The sequence below is a fragment of the Gossypium raimondii genome, chromosome 3, assembly GCF_025698545.1.
Source record: "Gossypium raimondii isolate GPD5lz chromosome 3, ASM2569854v1, whole genome shotgun sequence".
Classification (NCBI taxonomy): domain Eukaryota; kingdom Viridiplantae; phylum Streptophyta; class Magnoliopsida; order Malvales; family Malvaceae; genus Gossypium; species Gossypium raimondii.
Window position 1 is genome coordinate 3,629,068 of NC_068567.1, and position 22,328 is coordinate 3,651,395.

The 22,328-nt window shown below is 29.1% G+C and overlaps 1 protein-coding gene and 1 long non-coding RNA gene across 7 annotated transcripts in view; both read right to left on the reverse strand.

Moving 5' to 3' along the window:
* Positions 1–241: 241 nt before the first annotated feature.
* Positions 242–22,328, reverse strand: part of LOC105796594 (glutathione transferase GST 23) — a 46,919-nt gene continuing 24,832 nt past the window's right edge. The window contains exons 1-2 of one of the 6 annotated variants that reach the window (XM_052627993.1): positions 16,907–17,239; positions 242–742 (exon numbers count right to left, since the gene is read on the reverse strand). In XM_052627993.1, the coding sequence (XP_052483953.1) occupies positions 380–742; positions 16,907–17,215 (672 nt within the window). In that variant the 5' untranslated portion in view covers positions 17,216–17,239 and the 3' untranslated portion in view covers positions 242–379. Of the gene's footprint in view, positions 743–2,308; positions 2,645–14,867; positions 15,368–16,906; positions 17,244–22,328 lie in introns of those variants that run through there. The other 5 variants (XM_052627992.1, XM_052627996.1, XM_012626341.2 and 2 more) reach the window with 5 other exon arrangements.
* Positions 9,081–10,533, reverse strand: LOC128039726 (uncharacterized). Its single transcript, XR_008194201.1, has 2 exons — positions 10,408–10,533; positions 9,081–9,233 (listed from the first exon to the last, which is right to left on the reverse strand). It is a non-coding gene; the product is annotated as an uncharacterized LOC128039726 (long non-coding RNA).

The following is a 22,328-nucleotide window of genomic DNA, read 5'->3' on the forward strand; positions in this document are numbered from 1 at the left end:
TTTCTATTCATGATTCCACTAACTCAATTTACGGAATTGGATTTTAAAATTGTATTTTTTTTGACAATGTTTAAAATCAGGTCATTACAAGTTAATTAAAAGAATAAATAATATTTTGGGCATATGAAAGATATTTATTGGGCTAAACAAACATATGAGTTAGTTTAAAGACAAGATAACACATATAATAGACTTAATAAATGAAAAAGCCCGATATAGGAGGAGGGGTGGCAAACTAGTATGGACCCATTGAAATTTTTTTATTTTGATTTTGATAATTTATTTAAACAAACTGATCGAAATTATTGGACAAACAAAGCAGTGACTTGATCAGTTCAAAGTTTGAAAACCTTCGATAAAGAACTCAAGTTTCCAAACCCTAATTCGATTTTGATGTCAACATCATCTCTCTACCACGCTTCAAGAAAGTAGACATCTTATCGGCATCAGGCAAGTTGTCTTTGATTATAGGACTTGATTTGAAATTTTGGATCCACGAGCTCACTCGAGGAAACTTGTGTGGCTTAAAGATTTCAAGCCCTAGTACGTCTTCGAGAATCCCAAGCCAGTGAGCAACAAAGGAAAATGCAATGTCCACCATGTTTATCTCGTCTCCGCCGAAGAACTTTTTCACTCCAATCAGCGCATGTTCTTCCATGACTTCCAACATTTCCAACCACTCCTTCACTGCCGCCTGTTGTTCTTCGCCATCGCCTCGATAAAGCTTTGACATTAAAAGACCCTGTTTTAAACAGAGATATGAGATTTCTAGTATCAGCCATCAAAAGTTATGTACGATAAAAGATTTTCAAAGATTTCAACTAGGTTAAAATATGCTACAAATCCTTGTATCCTTTGTATGTTTAAAATTTAGTCCTCCTAGCTATTTTTGTTTTAAGAAATTTAATCCCATTACTTTTAAATTTAAAAAGGGTTAAATCACTTCACGGGGTTTGAACCTAGCAACTACTCCCACATTAGGGCATGAACTTTTTTTTGGTTCAAATTAGTCCTTAAACGTGACAATGATTCTCACGGTATGGCCTGATAAAAGCTACTTATAACTTAATAAAGAATATATTTAATTAACTCAATTTTAATTAATTTATTTTAATATTATGTTTTCCTATAAAAACCTTATGTTTAAAATTTTAATTACGGTTTAGAATAAGGTAAAATGTTTAAAATTAAGAATAAAATGTAAAATATAATTTTTTATAATTCAAAATTTATATTTATCAAACAATATAATTATATTCCGTAATTAATTTTAAGTAATGTATCAAACAAAATTTTATAACTTAAATTCGGTACTTAAAATTTCAATACTCAATTTTTCAACCCTTATTTTTTCTGCACTTAATCTTTTAGTTTATCAAAGAACACCTTAGCCCCTATGTTTTCTTGAAAACCCTTATATCCAAGCCCCAACATAGGAACAATTGCCTAGCCCAAGCACTAACATGAGAACAATTACCACGTTTATGGACTAACTTGGATAAAAAAGAGTTCAAGTCCCAATGTGGGAACAATTACCTAATTCAAGCCTTAACATGTGATCCAATGTGAGAATTGTTACCAAGTTCAGGCCTCAAATAATGATTTAACCCATTTAAAAATGTAAATATAATCGTAAACATGAATTTTTTTGGTTAAATTAAAGTTCATACCTCATTTTTTTGTTATATGACTACCAAATGAATAACTAATTTTTTATTTCAAAATATCACACAAAAAATTTTAATAAAAAATTAACTGTGTTAACAATTGAGTTCGGGTTTAGAGTGAAAATTACCAATTTTATATGTCAATGACATGAAAAAATTACTGAAATATCATTAAATAATTGAAATAGACAATGGATGATGTAGTGGGAAGGGTTCATAAAATAGTTTCTCCCAATACAACACTTAATAAATAGTTTTGGCTATAAATATTGATAAATAAATATAAATATAAAAAATCAATAAACGCGAAAATCGTCATATGGATCAAATAAATAAATAAATAAAAGGTTTAATTGCAAAATTAGTGTCTAAACTATATCAATTTTCTCATTTTAAGTACCCAAAATTTTCGGTAAAATATACTTAAACTATTAATTTTGTTACATTTTACCTAAAAAGTGCAAGATGGCAATAAAACATGCTACTGTATTTTTGGCAAAATAAGACAAAATTAACCATTTAAAAATCATTTTGCAAAGAAGAGAAAACAAACATAACTGTTAGACACCTAAATGAGAAATACGATATAGTTGGAGGGTTAATGTTGTATTTAATCCAAAAAAGAAAAGAACAGATTTTACCTTGTCATCTGCAAATTTGATCCAAAACAGAGCAGCAGCTCTGTCATAGGGATCAGCCGGCAGCAAAGGATTCTGCGGCCAAATTTCATCGATATATTGAAGGATAACGGTGGATTCACAGATCGGTTTTCCACCATGAACGAGCACCGGGACTTGCTTATGAATTGGATTATATTGAAGAAGCGAAGGACTCTTGTTGAGGAGATCTTCTTCAATATATTCGTACAGTATGCCTTTGAGTTTTAGAGCCCAAATTACTCTGTAACCGTACGGACTAAACCAAGTTCCGAGCAATTTTACGACCGCCATGATTGGGAGGTTAGTTCAGAGATTCTGAGAGCGCTGAGTGCAAATTTATAATAGGATTACTGGTCAAAGATTTGTCTAAAAATTTCATGATATAAAAAAAGAGAAATTGACAAAAATTGTAGGCCCTAAAAGTTGGAATCTGTCACTAAGACTTTTATACGAAGATGAAGTATTATAAAAGATTTTTATATAATAATATAAGGTAATGTCATGCATGATGCAATATAAGGTAAGGTAGTCCAACCGAACAATCCAATCCTATTTAAACACAAGTAAAAACCCCATATATAATTTTAAACCCATATATAATTGAATATATATGTTTTCTTTTATAATTAAGGTATCATATATATTTATTTTATCCGTGTGTTGATTTGATGATCAGGGTGTTCATCGTCTCAGATGTGATTTGGTTTCAAGTCACGCTAATCGCGTTGCTGTTAGGACTTTACTCTCCTCTTATAATTCACTGAAAAGGATAATTTATCTTTGACGTTTTAGCAAGCGTGTCATCATGTCTAGGGAGCATTTGACTATAAAATCAAACCGTGCTAATGTGTCGATATGTAAAAAGTGAAAAATATTTTAGAGTTGTTTTAGAACTAACTACTACTTAAATTAATCGAAAATTCTATTTTATTATATATTATATGTGTATGTATGCTAACATATATAATAAACAAAAATAAAATAAGATGACTTCTTTTTTCATGTTTCCTACTCGTTGAATTCTGTAATAATTCTGTAACATATCCAAAATGAGTTCTGTTGTTTTCATAATATATTTTGTCTGACATATGAAGAAATGATTGTCTAAAATGGCTGCTGTTTCCAGAACTTTTTATATCTGACATTTAAGAAATGGTTGTCCAAAACGGCCGTTGTTTTCATAATTTATTATGTCCGACATATGAAGAAATTGTTGCCTAAAATGGCTGTTGTTGGGTTATGGTTGTCGACACCATTTTTTGATAAAACGGAGTTGACTTGGATATTAAAAATGAAAACGAATATAGAAGTTGTCACCAATCTTTTTTGATGATGTGTGATCGGGTCAATTCAAAAAGTGGTTGTTTTTAATAAACCATTCGGTTTTATTAAAACAACGATTTTGGTTCATGAAATTCAGAAAAATGGGTTCGGAAGTCGGTTACGTACGAGGAAGGATTAGCACCCTCGTAACGCCCAAAAATTGGTACCTAGTTGATTAATTAGTGTTGTCCAAAATGACTGTTGTTTTCAGAAATGATTGTCTAAAATGGCTGCTGTTTCCAGAACTTATTACGTCTGACATTTAAGAAATGGTTGTCCAAAACGAACGTTGTTTTCATAATTTATTATGTCTAACATATGAAGAAATGGTTGTCTAAAATGTATGTGGTTTTCATAATTCATTTCTTTCTTGAATGGTTGGTTGTATTCTTATGTTGGTAAGTGAAGTGAATAAAATTGATTTAATTTTAAAATTTGATAAAATTTTAAAATTTAAATTAAATAGTTTGAATTATTCGAGTTATTTGGATCAACTCGAATAAAAATTATTATTTTGGTTTAATTGAATATGAACTCGAATATGAATTACAATATTTGAGTTATCTGAAAATCTAAATAAAAAATACAAAATTACGTCGTTTTGATAAATATTTACTTTCTCTAAAGTTAAAAGGCAAAATTACGTTGTTTTGCTAAATATTTACTCATCAGCCTTATTTTCTTTCTCGAATCCCCCCACTTTCCCTTTTTTCTTTACTCAAAATTAACCTAAAAGTTTGTAATTCGTCTACTACTTAAATAATTAGTCTATGTAAATGCAATATTGAATATAAATAATAGGATTCGTTAACTCAACTCAACTTGGCTCGAAATTTTTTTACTCGATTCAACTCAATTTTAAAAAAATACAAATTGAATTCGGTTTCTAAAATAGTATTCATCAATTTGACTAACTTAATTTTTTTTTCACCCCGGCAAGTGTGATGAAAATTGAGGGGAAATTGAGGGAAAAGTTTTGATGGTTGTCAGTTGTTGAGTGAGCTGTCGTGACATGCAAAACCCATGCATGTTGTCCTAATATGACTTATTGTTATGAAAATAATGTCCTGCTGGAGTTGATTAAATATTAATGTCCTATGCTGCAATTAAAAGATATCATAGTGCTGTATCATATTTAAAATGTAAGTATTTATGTTGTCTTAAAACATTATCTGTATGGATTAATTACTGTAATTTAAACCGTCTTAATAATGAAATTGTGATATCTTAAAGCAGTAAATTGTGGTTAAAATGTATAAATCTGGGAGTAAATCGAGTTTTATTTGTGGAATGACATGTTGTAACAACCCAATTTTGGGTCTAGTCGGAACAGTGGTTTCGGGACCACAAATCCGACGAGGAAAAATGTAATTGCCTGAATTTTCAGGGGTGTCAGAACAGTGATTCGAGATCACTAAATCCGACAACTGAGTAGAAAATATTATTAATTTAGTGAGTATAAGTTAAATGTGAAGTTAAGAAAATTTTTGAAATAGTGAATAGTGCACTAGAAATAAATATTAAAATAGTTAGAATAAAAAACGAGGTATCGAGACCTCAAAGATTTTAAACCGAGCCATAAATATTTTTATAAATATTTATGGAGTGTTAAAAAGTTAGTATTAAAGTTTCAATAATTAATTGAACAAAAAGGACTAAATTGTAACAAATGCAAAATTCTGGGAAATGATTAAATAGCTTAAATGATAAAAGGAAGAGGACTTAAAAGGAAAATAGACCCAATGTCTATTTGGGCTGGACGGCAAAGGCATGAAATCAGCAAGAAAGTAAGGAGAATTAAGGGCAAAATTGGAATATTGTAAAATTACTTAATAAAGCTAGGATCAAAGTGGAATTATCTAGATTTCTCTTTATTTTTCTGCATTCTAATCAGCTAAAACACCATAGAAGGGTTTCCTTAAGATGGTGCTTCATATTTTTACTGCAAGTAAGTTCAATTCTTGATTATTTCTTGAAATTGTTGTGCTTTTGTGACTTTTACAACTAGGCCCACTTGTTGAATTCATTAGTTTTTGATTCTATGAAAGAAGTTGAAAGTTGCTATGAATATGTGCTGGAAGTATATGATGATTTAGCATGGAATTAGAGCTTTAAATTGTTTATATGCTAATTTTATTGAAAGAAATGAATAGAAAGTCAATGTTTGGGACCTAATAGTAAAAGAGTTTGAAGTTAGGGTTTTATGAGGAAATTTTGAATTTCAATAGTTATGAATAACTTATAAGGTCTAGGTAAAGTACTAATTGAGAAAAATTACCTTAATTGAGGGGTTAATTGAGCAAGGACTGAATTGTATGAACTGTGAAATTTAGGGCAAAATAGAAATTAACATTTTGCACTAAAACAGTTTTGGATAGCAACAGTAGTTTAAATTTCAAAAATCACCAAAAATTATGGGAATCGAATTAGAGAATGAATAAAACATGAAATTAAAGCTTATTGAGTCTAGTTTCTCATAGAAGAAACGGTGTAAGCAATAGAATTGTAAATTATGAGATATAATAAATTTTGTGATACAAGGTCAGAAAGATTTCGGGTTCCCCTGTTCTGACTTTGGAAAATCATCAAAAATTGAATAAAAATAATTAGGGGCTTAAATTTATATATTTAAAATCATGAATAAGTCTATTTTCAAGAGAAACAAATAGAAACATCATTCAAGTCTCGTACAAGGAGATAATTAATTTTTAGTGAAGAAGGATCGAAATTGTTTAATAGTGAAATAGGAGAGACTTTAAAGGCTAAGCCAAAAATTCTAAAAATTTTATGTTAAAAAGATATATGAGTCTAGTTTCCGGAAAAATTAACAGATCTTAATTTAAAGCTTCGTAACTCGAGATATAAATAATTTAGTGACTCTAACTCGGATAGACAGCTTTGAATTTACTTATAAGTAAATAGTGAAAATATAGTTAATGTTATTAAGCATGTTATATACATTAAGGATGTGGAATGAAAAGGAGGAGGAGGAAAATTAGAAAATATATGAATGACTTGTGCATAAATCGGTCATATATTCGATCATAATCGATAAATGTTGAATTAGAAACGATGTAATGTTTTATTTCAAATAGTTCTTGTGAGATTGATGATATCGATTTTAGCTAAATTAAAAGCTAAAGCGATGTTTTCATTGAAAAATTAAGAATTTCATAAATGTGTTAATGAATGGCATAATCGATAAACGTTGAGTTAAATGGTAAATACGTATTAGTATTGAACTTAATGATATTGAATTGTATGAGAAGTAAATGGAAATTTCTATTGCTAGTGATATGATTTGAATTAAAAAATTATTGCGATATTGAAATGTATATTGGATTGAGAAATTGATTTGAATTGTGAACATGATAAATTATGAATTGAATGAAATGGAAATGAAGCATTGAATTGTTAAGACTTGTGAATTGCATGAATATAAATCGAATCCGTAGGCCCTATTTATTATGAATATAATATTTAGAGGATATATTGTGAAGAATTATAAAAGCATGTTAAAATTTTGAAAGTTTTAATTTAGAAGAAATTTTATAATATGATTAAATAAGTTTACAAAGATGGAGTATTATGAAAGATTTTATATAGTAATATAAGGTAATGTCATGCATGATGCAATATAAGGTAAGGTAGTGTCATGCATGATGCATCTTTATTAATTTTTTTAATTTGAATAAATGTTTTAGAAATAAATTAGTGGTTGGTTGAATTGATTAGGCCATTAGTTTGTCGATTTGATAAGTTCGATAAAGATATAATAATAAATTCATAAAAAAGAATATTTAAGAAATCTAGTTCAACTGTCAATTTAATTGATTTTTTAACTGGTTCAATCGATTTGATGTTTTTTTCGAATCTATATTTCGACCTGTTTCTAGTCCAACCGAACAATCCAATCCTATTTAAACACAAGTAAAAACCCCATATATAATTGAATATATATGTTTTTTTATAATTAAGGTATCATATATATTTATTTTACCCGTGTGTTGATTTGATGATCAGGGTGTTCATCGTCTCAGATATGATTTGGTTTCAAGTCACGCTAATCGCGTTGCTGCTAGGACTTTACTCTCCTCTTATAATTCACTAAAAAAGATAATTTATCTTTGACGTTTTAGCAAACGTGTCATCATGTCTAGGGAACATTTGACCATAAAATCAAACCGTGTTGATATGTAATAAGTGAAAAATATTTTAGAATTGTTTTAGAACTAACTACTAAAATTATGCGAAAATTCTATTTTATTATATATTATATGTGTATGTACGCTAACAAATATAATAAACAAAAATAAAATAAAATAAGATGACTTCTTTTTTCATGTTTCTTACTCGTTGAATTATGTAATAATTCAGTTTTTTGTAGTGCCGGAAAGTGAAATATCGACACTTTATTTTCGTAAATCAAATTCGTAAAAATTATTATTAAATCACACCCAACAATTTTGAGACCTTGAGAATTTTTTTTTGAACTTTTGAAATTTGCATGTTAAATAGTTGTTTCTTCATGTGGGAGACGGTCAAAGTGGTAAAGGCAAGGAGCAAGGTTGTGCTTGTGACGGCAACTTGGGGAAGATTTGGGTAAGTTTCCTTGAAATTTACAGACTTAATTGCCAGGTTGAAGTAAGCTAGTTGGTGACTTCAATTAAGTTGTCTGAATTTTATGAATAAACTGTGAATTAGCTGCTGTTGATTTTCGGTATGTAGCAAATCAAACGTGTTGGAAATTTGAAGAAATGGTTGTCCAAAAGGACTGTTGTTTTCATAATATATTTTGTCTGACATATGAAGAAATGATTGTCTAAAATGGCTGCTGTTTCCAGAACTTATTATGTCTGACATTTAAGAAATGGTTGTCCAAAACGACTTCGTAATTTATTATTTCTGACATATGAAGAAATGGTTGTCTAAAATGGCTGTTGTTCGGTTATGGTGCGGGTTTAATTCATTTCTTTCTTGAATGGTTGGTTGTATTCTTATTTTGGTAAGTAGGTGAATAAAATTTGATTCGACTTTAAAAATTTAATAAAAAATTTAAAATTTAAATTAAATAGTTCGAATTAATCGAGTTATTTGGATCAACTCGAATAAAAAATCAAATTTTTTGGTTTAATTCGAATATGAACTCGAATATGAATTACACAATTGAATTATTTGAAAATCTAAATAAAAATACAAAATTACATCATTTTGATAAATATTTACTTGTCTAAAGTTAAAAGGCAAAATTAAGTTGTTTTAATAAATATTTACCCATCAGCCTTATTTTCTTTCTCGAATCCCCCCACTTTCCCTTTTTTCTTTACTAAAAATTAACCTAAAAGTTTATAATTCGTCTACTAGTTAAATAATCAGTCTATGTAAACGCAATATTGAATATAAATAATAAGATTCGTTAACTCGACTCAACTTGACTCGAAATTTTTTTACTCGATTCGACAAAATTTAAAAAAATACAAATTAAACTCGGTTGCTAAAATAATGCCCACCTCTACTGGTAAGTGTGATGAAAATTGAGAGAAAAGTTTTGATGATTGTTGTAATACCCAATTTTGCCCCGGGCCTGTTAAAATAATACAAAAACCAAAATATAAATAAAGTCCAAATATTAGACAGTCCATTGACATAGTCCAATTAATTACACCAGCCCATATAGCCCAATAACCAAAAAAAAGCCCAAAGCTTCGACCCAAATACAATTGTTAACCCAATTCCAGAAACCATCCCGCCTTCCTCGCACGCCGCCAGCAGCCTCTCACCATAGCCACCCGCGTGCGTGCGCCCCTAGTTGTACCTGCAACTAGGGGGTGTGCAAAATTCGTGTAAAATCGAAAAAAATTCAGTTAACCGACTGAATTCGATTAATTGGTCGGTTAACCGAATTTTTTTGGTCGAGGGTCGGTTAATTATTTTTTAATTTTTTGGTTAACGGTTAATTCGGTTCGAAACTAGTCGATTAACCGAATTTTTTCGGTTTAAGTAAAAAAATTAATAAATAAAATTATAATATATAAATAGGCCCACTATTCACCTAAACCCAATCCAAACCCAAGTATTCAATCCAACCCAATTACCCAACTCAACCCAATCATAAAAATTACAAATAATTTAATAAATAAAAATAAAATTCTAAAACTAAAACTAAAACTAAAGTCTAAAAGTCTAAATATAATTTAATTATGTAGTGATTCAATTCGGTTAATTCTGGTAATTCGGTTAATTTTTAACCAAAAATAAAAAACATATAATTTTCGGTTAATTCAGATAACCGACCGAATTAACTGAAAAATTTCGGTTCGGTTAATTTTTTTGAAAAATTTTCGGTTCGGTTAACGGTTAAAAATTTTGAAAGGTCGATTAATTCGGTTAATATTATTTCGGGTCGGTTAACCGAACAAACACCCCTACCTGCAACAGCAAACAGCAAACAATACCAACAAAGCAGTAACAGCAAAATAGAATAACAGAAAAGGGAATAATAGAATATAGGAAATGTATTTCTTTGTTTATTTTTATTTTATTATTATTTTTCTATTTCATTTTTCGGCTATAAAAGAGCCGATTCAAGCACTGTAAAAGGAGACGCATTCAAAGAAAAAGAAACAGAATCATCAAAAAAAGAAGAATAGAGTTTTTTTTTTTCTGAAGGTTTTTTTTTTCGATTTCAATTTATTTTCCTTGTTTCATTTGATTGGCTTTGATTATAAGCTAAAAGAGGAAGAGAAGAAGCGTCTTACCAGAGCGGGCGCCATTGGAACCTGGTTTGCTCCGTCTGAATCAGAGTCAAATCGGGTTCGTGACTGGAGACCGACGGGGAGAAAGGCTAGGTTGTTGGTATGTTTTAGGATAGCAAAACAACTTATCAAGGTTTTAGTTTTTAGTTTTTTAAAGATAATAAAACAGTGCCGTTTAAGCCTGATTTGATGGCTTCAAAACGACACCGTGTTGACTAACACCCGATGACCCGACCCGAACGAGGTGGGATCCGCGCGTTTTGAGTCTGTTGGGATTTTTGCGCATCAGATCCCTCTGTTTTGCGTTTTGGTTCAATCTAATCCTTTTGTTTTTTTAATTTTGGCCACCTATTTCTTTGTAAATGCCATTTGGTCCGCGATGAAACGCCACGTTTTGGGGGATGGGATATTTTCTCGTTTAATCCCTATGTAATTCACGCATTTTTCTTTGGCCCTCACTGATATAGTATTTTCATTTTTCTCTCTTAATTTTGTATTAAATACATTTTAGCCCACATTTGTTTAGTCTAAAAATGTATTAATTATTTAAATTTGTTATGGATTATTATTTTAAGTTAGTCATGTATATTTTAATTTATTATGAATATTTTAAATGTATCATACATCATTATTTTTAAATCTATTATGTATGCATATTTTAATTGTATTATGTATAATTATTTTAAAATTCATATTTATATTATTATTTTCTTAATGTTATTATAGTATCATAAGTTTAGCATGTACCATTATTTTAAGTTTTATATTACTATTTACTTTAGTCATGAATATTTTTTGTATTTTAATTCAATAAAATCTATACCAAATTGATTTCATTTTAGTTCTTTCATATACTTTTATCTTTAAATTTGTATGGTAACATTCTATAATGTAATTTCATATATATATACATACAATTTATATTAAATTATTATTTTGTATACATATATATAGTATATTATTTAATTTTGGAACTGTATATTTCTATATATACATAGATATTTTATTTCTTCCTAATATATTTAGTTTATTTCACATTTTGTATATTTGTATATTATCACTTGCATGAAATTCCAAACCCTATGTATTATTTATTTAAAAATTAATATATATTTTTTATGCTTTATTTTTCCTTGTGTAAAATTTGCTTCAAAATTCATCTAAACACCATTAGTTAATGTTTTTGCAAATTTGTTTTAAACTTATGTATATGTTTTTAATTTTGAATGTATATTGATTGCAATTTGTTCTTTTGTACATTTAGCAAATAAATTGACAATTCATTTGGTTTTGGAATATTGATTTTATTAGCGTTCGCATAATATGTGATTGTGATTATTGTTGCTATGTGAATTATTGGGTTTGTCTTTATTTACTGTTTATTTGATTAGTGTAAGTTTATTTACAAATTGTCTTTTTTTTTTTTGGCGTTGTACATAAACATTAAATTATACTACATTTGTTTTAAAAATTGTGTTTCATTAGAGCACTAAAATCATTCTATTCCGTGAATTTTAAAAAATGCTCGGTGTTCACGATTCTCGAGAGGATTGTGCCCTAACTTACTGGGCTTCAATTCTTTTCTATGAATTTAGATAGCCAAGTATTTATTTTGCAATAAAACCATACAATTTCAAAATAAAGTTTTTCTGGGATTTCAAAATGTTGAATCCTAACTCATTGGATATGACATTTTGCTACCTCGAATTAAGGATTTTTAAAATAAAGGCAATATTCGGTGTTTAGGAATTTCGAGAAATTGAATCCTAACTTACTGGGTTCTGATTTTTTTCGTTTGACCCAAATAGCCAAATATCCTTCTCAAAATGCACAAGTTTTTAAAGTTAAAAAGATAAACTTAATTTTGAAGATTAAAAATGTTGCATTCTAACTCACTGAGTGTGACAATTTATTTCTTTGAAATGAGTGTGTCTTATCATTCAATTCGTTTTATTCAAATTTTCTTTTCAAAGGATCGTATTTTAAAATCTTTTTAAATTTTCAACACTAAGATATCAAATAATCAATTCGGTACCAATTTTGGGCGTTACGAGGGTGCTAACCCTTCCCCATGCGTAACCAACTCCCAAACCTGTTTTCTCAAATTTCGAAGACCAAAATCGTTTTTAATGTGAGCTGATCACACCTCAATAAAGGATTGGTGGCGACTCCAATTTTCGTTTCTAAGTCAACAACTAAATTTTGTTTTCAAAAAGTGGTTTTGACAATTGTCAGTTGTTGAGTGAGCTGTCGTGACATGCAAAACCCATGCATGTAGTCCGAATAAGACTTACTGTTATGAAAATAATGTCCTGCTGGAGTTGATTAAATATGAATGTCCTATGCTGCAATTAAAAGATGTCATAGTGTTGTATCGTGTTTAAAATGTGAGTATTTATGTTGTCTTAAAACATTATCTGTGTGGATTAATTACTGTAATTTAAACCGTCTTAATAATGAAATTGTGATATCTTAAAGCAGTAAATTGTGGTTAAAATGTATAACTCTGGGAGTAAATCGAGTTTTATTTGTGGAATGACATGTTATTTTAGAAGTACAAATTGAGTGTCGCTAATGGTGAGTTCTTTCAGTTTTTATCGATTTATGTGTAATGTTTAATTCAATTTTTGAGTTTACAGGTCGGGAATTTGAAGATGATTATGTGACAACCAGTTGATATGATTACAAATGTGATATGAAAAGATTATATTCATAATATAAGTTGACATATTAAACTGCCTACGAACTTTTGATTTTTATTTATGTCCTCACATAATTTACATAATAAACCAGATTTTACCTTGTCGTCTGCAAATTTGATCCAAAACAGAGCAACAGCTCTGTCATAGGGATCAGCCGGCAGCAAGGGATTCTGCGACCAAATTTCATCGATATATTGAAGGATGACGGTGGATTCACAGATCGGTTTTCCGTCATGAACGAGCACCGGGACTTTCTCATGAATTGGATTATATTGAAGAAGCAAAGGACTCTTGTTGCGGAGATCTTCGTCAATATATTCGTAAGGTATGCCTTTGAGTTTCAGAGCCCAAATTACTCTGTAACCGTACGGGCTAAAGAAAGCTCCGAACAATTTCACGACCACCATGGTTGGGAGATTAGGTCAGAGATTTTGAGAGCGCTGAGTGCAAATTTATAATAGGATTACTGGTCAAAGATTTGCCTAAGGTTTATAATAGGATTACTGGTCAAAGATTTGTAGACAAAAGAGAAATCGACAAAAATTGTAGACCCTAAAAGTTAGAATTTGTCACTAAGACTTTTTTATATAAAAGATTTTATATAATAATATAAGGTAATGTGATGCATGATGCATCTTTATTAATTGTTTTTTTAATTTGAATAAATGTTTTTAGAAATAAATTAGTGGTTGGTTGAATTGGTTAGGTCATTAGTTCGTCGATTTGATAAGTTCAATAAAGATATAATAATAAATTCATAAAAAAAATTATGAAATACAGTTCAACCGTCAATTTAATTGATTTTTTAACCGGTTCAATCGATTCGATGTTTTTTTTCGAATCTATATTTCGACCTGTTTCCAGTTCAACCGAACAATCCAATCATATATAAACACAAGTAAACACCCCATATAAAATTGAATATATATGTTTTTTTTATAATTAAGGTATCATATATATTTATTTTACCTGTGTGTTGATTTGATGATTAGGGTGTTCACCGTCTCAAATGTGATATTGGTTCAAGCCACGCTAATCGTGTTGCTGTTAGGACTTTGCTCTCCTCTAAATCACACCCAACAATTTTGAGACCTTGAGAATGTTTTTTTTTTACTTTAGAAATTTGCATGTCAAATAGTTGTTTCTTCATGTGGAAGACGGTCAAAGTGGTAAAGGGAAGGAGCAAGCTTGTGCTTGCGACAGCAACTTGGGGAAGATTTCGTTAAGTTTCCTTGAAATCTACACACTGACTCGTTTACTTAATTGCCAGATTGAAGTAAACTGGTTGCTGACTTCAATTAAGTTATCTGAATTTTATGAATAAACTGTGAATTAGCTGCTGTTGGAAATTTGAAGAAATGGTTGTCCAAAATCACTGTTGTTTTCATCTGACATATGAAGAAATGATTGTCTAAAATGGCTGCTGTTTCCAGAACTTATTATATCTGATATTTAAGAAATGGTTGTCCAAAATAACCCTTTTTTTTCATAATTTATATTTTCATACTAACTTCATAAACCTTTCTATTCATGATTCCACTAACTCAATTTACGGAATTGGATTTTAAAATTGTATTTTTTCGACAATGTTTAAAATCGGGTCATTACAAGTAAATTAAAAGAATAAATAATATTTTGGGCAAATGAAAGATATTTATTGTGCTAAAAAACTATATTAGTTAGTTTAGAGACAAGATAACACATATAATTGACTTAATAAATGAAAAGGCCGATATAGGAGGGAGGGGCGGCAAACTAGTATGGACCCATTGAATTTTTTTATTTTTATTTTGATAATTTATTTAAACAAACTGATCGAAATTATTGGACTAACAAAGCAGTGACTTGATCAGTTCGAACTTTGAAAACCTTCAATAAAGAACACAAGTGTCCAAACCCTAATTCGATTTTGATGTCAACATCATCTCTCTACCATGCTTCAAGAAAGTAGACATCTTATCGGTATCAGGAAAGTTGTCTTTGATTACAGGGATTGATTTGAAATTTTGGATCCACGAGCTCACTCGAGGGAACTTGTGTGGCTCACAGATTTCAAGCCCTAGTATGTCTTCGAGAACCCCAAGCCAGATAGCAACAAAGGAAAATGCAATGTCCACCATGTTTATCTCGTCTCCGCCGAATAACTTTTTCACTCCGATCAGCGCATGTTCTTCCATGACTTCCAACATTTCCAACCACTCTTTCACTGCTGCCTGTTGTTCTTCGCCATTGGCTCGATAAAGCTTTAACATTAAATAACCCTGTTTTAAACAGAGATATGGGATTTCTAGTATGAGGCATCAAAAGTTATGTACAATAAAAGATTTTCAAAGATTTCAACTAGGTTAAAATATGCTACAAATCCTTTTATTCTTTGTATGTTTAAAATTTAGTCCTCCTATTTTTGTTTTAAGAAATTTAATCCCATTACTTTTAAATTTAAAAAGGGTTAAATCACTTCACGGGGTTTGAACTTAGCAAGTACTCCCACATTAGGGCATGAACTTTTTTTTTGTTCAAATTAGTCCTTAAACTTGACAATTATTCTCACGGTATGGCCTGATAAAAGTTACTTATCACTTAATAAATAATATTTTTAATTAACTCAATTTTAATTTATTTATTTTAATATTACGTTATCCTATAAAAACCTTATGTTTAAAATTTTAATTATGGTTTAGAATAAGGTAAAATGTTTAAAAATAAGAATAAAATGTAAAATATATTTTTTTTATAATTCAAGATCTATATTTATCAAACAATATAATTATATTCCGTAATTAATTTTAAGTAATGTATCAAACAAATTTTATAACTTAAATTCGCACGTAAATTTTCAATACTTAATTTTTCAACCCTTATTTTTTCTGCACTTTATCTTTTAGTTTATCAAAGAACACCTTAGTCCCTATATTTTCTTGAAAACCCTAATAAGCCCCAACATCGGAACAATTGCCTAGTCCAAGCACTAGCATGAGAACAATTACCACATTTAGGGACTAACTTGGACAAAAAAAAGTTCAAGCCTCAATGTAGGAACAATTACCTAATTCAAGCCTTAACATGTGACCCAATATGAGAATTGTTGCCAAGTTCAGGCCTCAAATAATGATTTAACCCATTTAAAAATGTAAATATAATCGTAAACATGATTTTTTTGGATTAAATTCAAGTTCATAACTCATTTTTTTCGTTATATGACTACCAAATGAATAACTATTTTTTATTTCAAAATATCATACCAAAAAATTTAATAAAAAAATTAACTGTGTTAACAATTGAGTTCGGGTTTAGAGTAAAAATTACCAATTTTATATGTCAATGACATGAAAAATTACTAAAAATATTATTAAATAATTAGAAATAGACAATAGATGAGGTGGTGGGAAAGGTCCATAAAATAGTTTCTCCCAATACAACATTTAATAAATAATTTTGGCTATAAATATAAATATAAAAATCAATAAACGGGAAAATCGTCATATGCATCAAATAAATAAATAAAAGGTTTAATTGCAAAATTAGTGTCTAAACTATATCAATTTTCTCATTTTAAGTACCTAAAAGTTTTGGTAAAATATTCTTAAACTATTAATTTTATTACATTTTACCTAAAAAGTGCACGATGGCAATAAAACATGCTACTGTATTTTTGGTAAAATAAGACAAAATTAACCATTTAAAAATCATTTTGCAAAGAAGAGAAAAAAAATTAACTCTTAGACACCTAAGTGATAAATACGATATAGTTGGAGGGTTAATTTTGTATTTAATCCAAAAAAGAAAAGAACAGATTTGACCTTGTCATCTGCAAATTTGATCCAAAACAGAGCAACAGCTCTGTCATAGGGATCAGCCGGCAGCAAGAGATTCTGCGGCCAAATTTCATCGATATATTGAAGGATGACGGTGGATTCACAGATCGGTTTTCCGTCATGAACGAGCACCGGGACTTGCTTATGAATTGGATTATATTGAAGAAGCAAAGGACTCTTGTTGCGGAGATCTTCGTCAATATATTCGTAAGGTATGCCTTTGAGTTTCAGAGCCCAAATTACTCTGTAACCGTACGGGCTAAAAAAAGATCCGAACAATTTCAGGACCGCCATGGTTGGGAGATTAGTTCAGAGATTCTGAGAGCGCTGAGTGCAAATTTATAATAGGATTACTGGTCAAAGATTTGTCTAAGGTAACGATGGTGACTGTTTTTTTTCATGACATAAAAAAGAGAAATTGACAAAAATTGTAGGCCCTAAGAGTTAGAATTTGTCACTATAACTTTTTTATACAAAGATGAAGTATTATAAAAGATTTTATATAATAATATCATGCATGATGCTATATAAGATTTTATAAAATATTTTATATAATAATATAAGGTAATGTGATGCATGATGCATCTTTATTAATTGTTTTTTTTAATTTGAATAAATGTTTTTAGAAATAAATTAGTGGTTAGTTGAATTGATTAGGTCATTAGTTCGTCGATTTAATAAGTTCGATAAAGATATAATAATAAATTCATAAAAAATAATATTTAAGAAATCCAGTTCAACCGTCAATTTAATTGATTTTATAACCGGTTCAATCGATTCGATGTTTTTTTTTTTGAATCTATATTTCGACCTGTTTCCAGTTCAACCGAACAATCTATCCTATTTAAACACAAGTAAACACCCCAATATAATTGAATATATATGTTTTTTTATAATTAATGTACCATATATATTAATTTTACCCATGTGTTGATTTGATGATCAAGGTGTTCACCGTCTCAGATGTGATCTGGGTTCAAGTCACGCTAATCGCGTTGCTGTTTAGGACTTTGCTCTCCTCTTATAATTCGCCAAAAAAAGATCATTTATCTTTGATGTTTTAGCAAACGTGTCATCATGTCGAGGGAGCATTTGACTAGAAAATCAAACCTTGCTAATGTGTCGTCGATATGTAATAAGAGAAAAATATTTTAGAATTGTTTTAGAACTAACTACTACTTAAATTATTCGAAAATTCTATTTTATTATATATTATATGTGTATGTATGCTAACATATATAATAAACAAAAATAAATAAAATAAGATTACTTCTTTTTTTATGCTTCTTACTCGTTGAATTCTGTAATAATCCAATTTTTTGTAGTGTTGGAAAGTAAAATATCGACACTTCATTTCTATAAATCAAATTCGTAAAATTCATTATTAAATCACACCCAACAAGTTTGAGACCTTAAGAATTTGTGTATTGAATTCACTATATAAACCAATGGTTAAATTATGCTATTAATTTGTGTATTTTGCAAAAGTTGTGAATTTAGTCCTTGTACTTTCGGAACGGTCATATTTAGTATCTCTACTTTTCGAATTTTGAAGTTTTAATCCTCACCCGAACAGTAGTGGTTAGATCCATTTGGTTAAATTCAATTACTAGTCGCCATGTGTACAATTGTATATTTAGTCCATATTATGCAATTGAATCATTCTAAGTCCCTATACTTTTTTTTAATTCTGAAATTTTGGTCTTCATGCAAATAACAATTGTCAATCTATTAATTAGATTTCGAATGAGTAATATGTAGAAATAACAAGCTGATAAAGCATTACACATATGATGATATATTTATCGCATCAAAATTTGAAAATAACATAACATAACTTAATGAATTTATCAAAAATTGCAAGAAATAAAATGACCAATAACTTTTGTAAAATATACGGATTAATAGTAAAATTTGACGTAAACTATAATATTTGATAATATTTTTTAATTATCTATATATAACTTAACCCAAGTATAATTTAGCTAGCTCTTAATTACTTATATAAGTGAACATATATGTATATAAAGCTTAATAAAAGTTTATATTTGGTAAAGTTGGTTGGACATGGTAGCATAGTCTTCACACCTAGAAGAAGTGTCAAATTGGTCTATAATCCCTATTTCACCTAATTATGCTAATAGCCTTTCTATTTAGCAATGAAATCTTGATTGAGCATTGACATAATGAAATATTAATCATAGATATAAATAGGAATCTCATGTGAATCTACCTTACTCTTTGATGATATTTCTTGATAGAATAATTCACGTGATTTTATCTCCTTCTTACTTGAAAAAAACATTAAAATAGTTGTTTCTTCATGTGGGAGACGGTGAAAGTGGTAAAGGCAAGGCGCAAGGTTGTGCTTGTGACAACCTTGGGGAAGATTTCGGTAAGTTTCCTTGAAATTTACACACTGACTCGTTTACTTAATTGCCAGGTTGAAGTAATTAAACTAATTGGTGACTTCAATTAAGTTTTCTGAATTTTATGAATAAACTGTGAATTAGCTGCTGTTGATTTTGGGTATGTAGCAAATCAAACGTGTTGGAAATTTGAAGAAATGGTTGTCCAAACTGACTGGTGTTTTCATCTGACATATCAAGAAATGATTGTCTAAAATGGCTGCTGTTTCCAGAACTTATTATATCTGATATTTAAGAAATGGTTGTCCTTAATGACCGTTGTTTTCATAATTTATTATGTCTGACATACGAAGAAATGGTTGTCTAAAATAGCTGTTGTATTATGTGTGAGTTTAATTCATTTCTTCTGAATAAAATTCGATTCGTTTTAAAATTTTGATAAAAAATTAAAAATTTAAATTAAATAGTTTTAATTAATCGAATTATTTGGATCAACTCGAATAAAAAATTTAAATTTTGGTTTAATTGAATATGAACTCAAATATGAATTACACAATTGAGTTATTTGAAAATTTAAATAAAAATACAAAATTACGTCATTTTGATAAATATTTACTTCCTCTAAAGTTAAAAGATAAAATTACATTGTTTTGATAAATATTTACCCATCAGCCTTATTTTCTTTCTCATGTGATATGATTACAAATGTGATATGAAAGGATTATATTCTTATAATATAAGTTAACATATTAAATTTGCTTACGAACTTTTGTTTTGTATTTATATCCTCAAATAATTTGTGTTTTGTTATAATATTAGTTATAGAAATGTCACTGAGTTGATTACTCAGCATTCGGTTTGCTTTCCGTGCGCAGGTTAGGTTCAATTGTGTGCACTCATTGTTATCAGCATCCAGCAGAAAATCTCACACTCATCGAGTTGGTGAAACTCTTACTATTTTGGTTGGCATGTACTTATAGGTTTTTATGTTATATTAAGCTTAGTTAGAGAATTATTTCATACTTTGAGACATATAAATAGACAAGTTAATTAATGACTTTGAATTATCTTACTATAAACAAGGAATCACTCGAAAATTAATTAATGACTATGAATTATTATTTTATTAAATAATTGAATTTTGAGGTGAAATTTTATTACTATTTCATCGTGACAAGTTAATTAAATTAATTTGTTCATAGATTTTTATCGATAAAGTTGTCATGAGTTTAACGAAATTAGAATTGAGTTGAAAAATAATTTAGTTAATTTAATTAATTAAAAGAATAAAAAATATTTCGAGCATAAAAAATATTTATTGGAATAAAAATTATATGAGTTGGTTTAAAAACAAAACAACCCATATAATTAACCCGATAAATAAAAAATGCCCAAATAGACCCGATATAGGAGGGAGGGGATGCAAACCAGTATAGACCCATTGAACTAGATTTTTATTGTTTTTTAATCTTGATGATTTATTTAAACGAACTAGACAGACCAATTGAAACTATTAGACCAACAAATCAATAACTTGTTATGTTTGAATTCTGAAAACGTTCGATAAAGAACATAAGTGTTCAGATCCTCTCAAATATCGGATTACATCTTCAACCTTATGTGGAACATTTAACACTTCCATGGGAGAAAATACAATCAATGTTCCAAACCCTAATTCGATTTTGATGTGAACAACATCTCTTTACGACGCTTCAAGTAAGCAACACAAGTAAACACCCCAATATAATTGAATATATATGTTTTTTTTATAATTAATGTATCATATATATTAATTTTACTCATGTGTTGATTTGATGATCAGGGTGTTCACCGTCTCAGATGTGATCTGCGTTCAAGTCACGCTAATCGCATTGCTGTTAGGACTTTGCTCTCCCCTTATAAAAAAAAAAGATCATTTATCTTTGATGTTTTAGCAAACGTGTCATCATGTCGAGGGAGCATTTGACTATAAAATCAAACCGTGCTAATGTGTCGTCGATATGTAATAAGAGAAAAATATTTTAGAATTGTTTTAGAACTAACTACTACTTAAATTATTCGAAAATTCTATTTTATTATATATTATATGTGTATGTATGCTAACATATAGAATAAACAAAAATAAAATAAAATAAGATTACTTCTTTTTTCATGTTTCTTACTCGTTGAATTCTGTAATAATCCGATTTTTTGTAGTGTTGGAAAGTGAAATATCGACACTTCATTTCCGTAAATCAAATTCGTAAAATTCATTATTAAATCACACCCAACAAGTTTGAGACCTTAAGAATTTTTTTTAAAAACTTTTGAAATTTGCATGTTAAATAGTTGTTTCTTCATGTGGGAGACGGTCAAAGTGGTAAAGTCAAGGAGCAAGCTTGTGCTTGTGACGGTCAAATTCATGTTTCCTTGAAATTTATACACTTACTCCTTTACTTAATTCCCAGGTTGAAGTAAACTAGTTGGTGACTTCAATTAAGTTGTCTGAATTTTATGAATAAACTGTGAATTAGCTGCTGTTGACTTCGGTATGTAGCAAAGAAAACGTGTTGGATAAATGAAGAAATGGTTGTCCAAAATGACTGTTGTTTTCATAATATATTTTGTCTGACATATGAAGATATGATTGTCTAAAATGGCTGCTGTTTCCAGAACTTATTATGTCTGACATTTAAGAAATGGTTGTCCAAAACGGCCGTTGTTTTCATAATTTCCGACATATGAAGAAATGGTTGTCTAAAATGGCTGTTGTTCGGTTATGGTGTGAGTTTAATTCATTTCTTTCTTCAATAGTTGGTTGTATTCTTATGTTGGTAAGTGGGGTGAATAAAATTCAATTCGATTTTAAAAATTTGATAAAAAATTTAAATTTTAAATTAATCGAGTTATTTGCATCAACTCGAATAAAAAATCAATTTTTTTGGTTTAATTCGAATATGAACTCGAATATGAACTCGAATATTACACAATTTCGAGTTATCTGAAAATCTAAATAAAAAATACAAAATTACGTTGTTTTGATAAATATTTACTCCCTT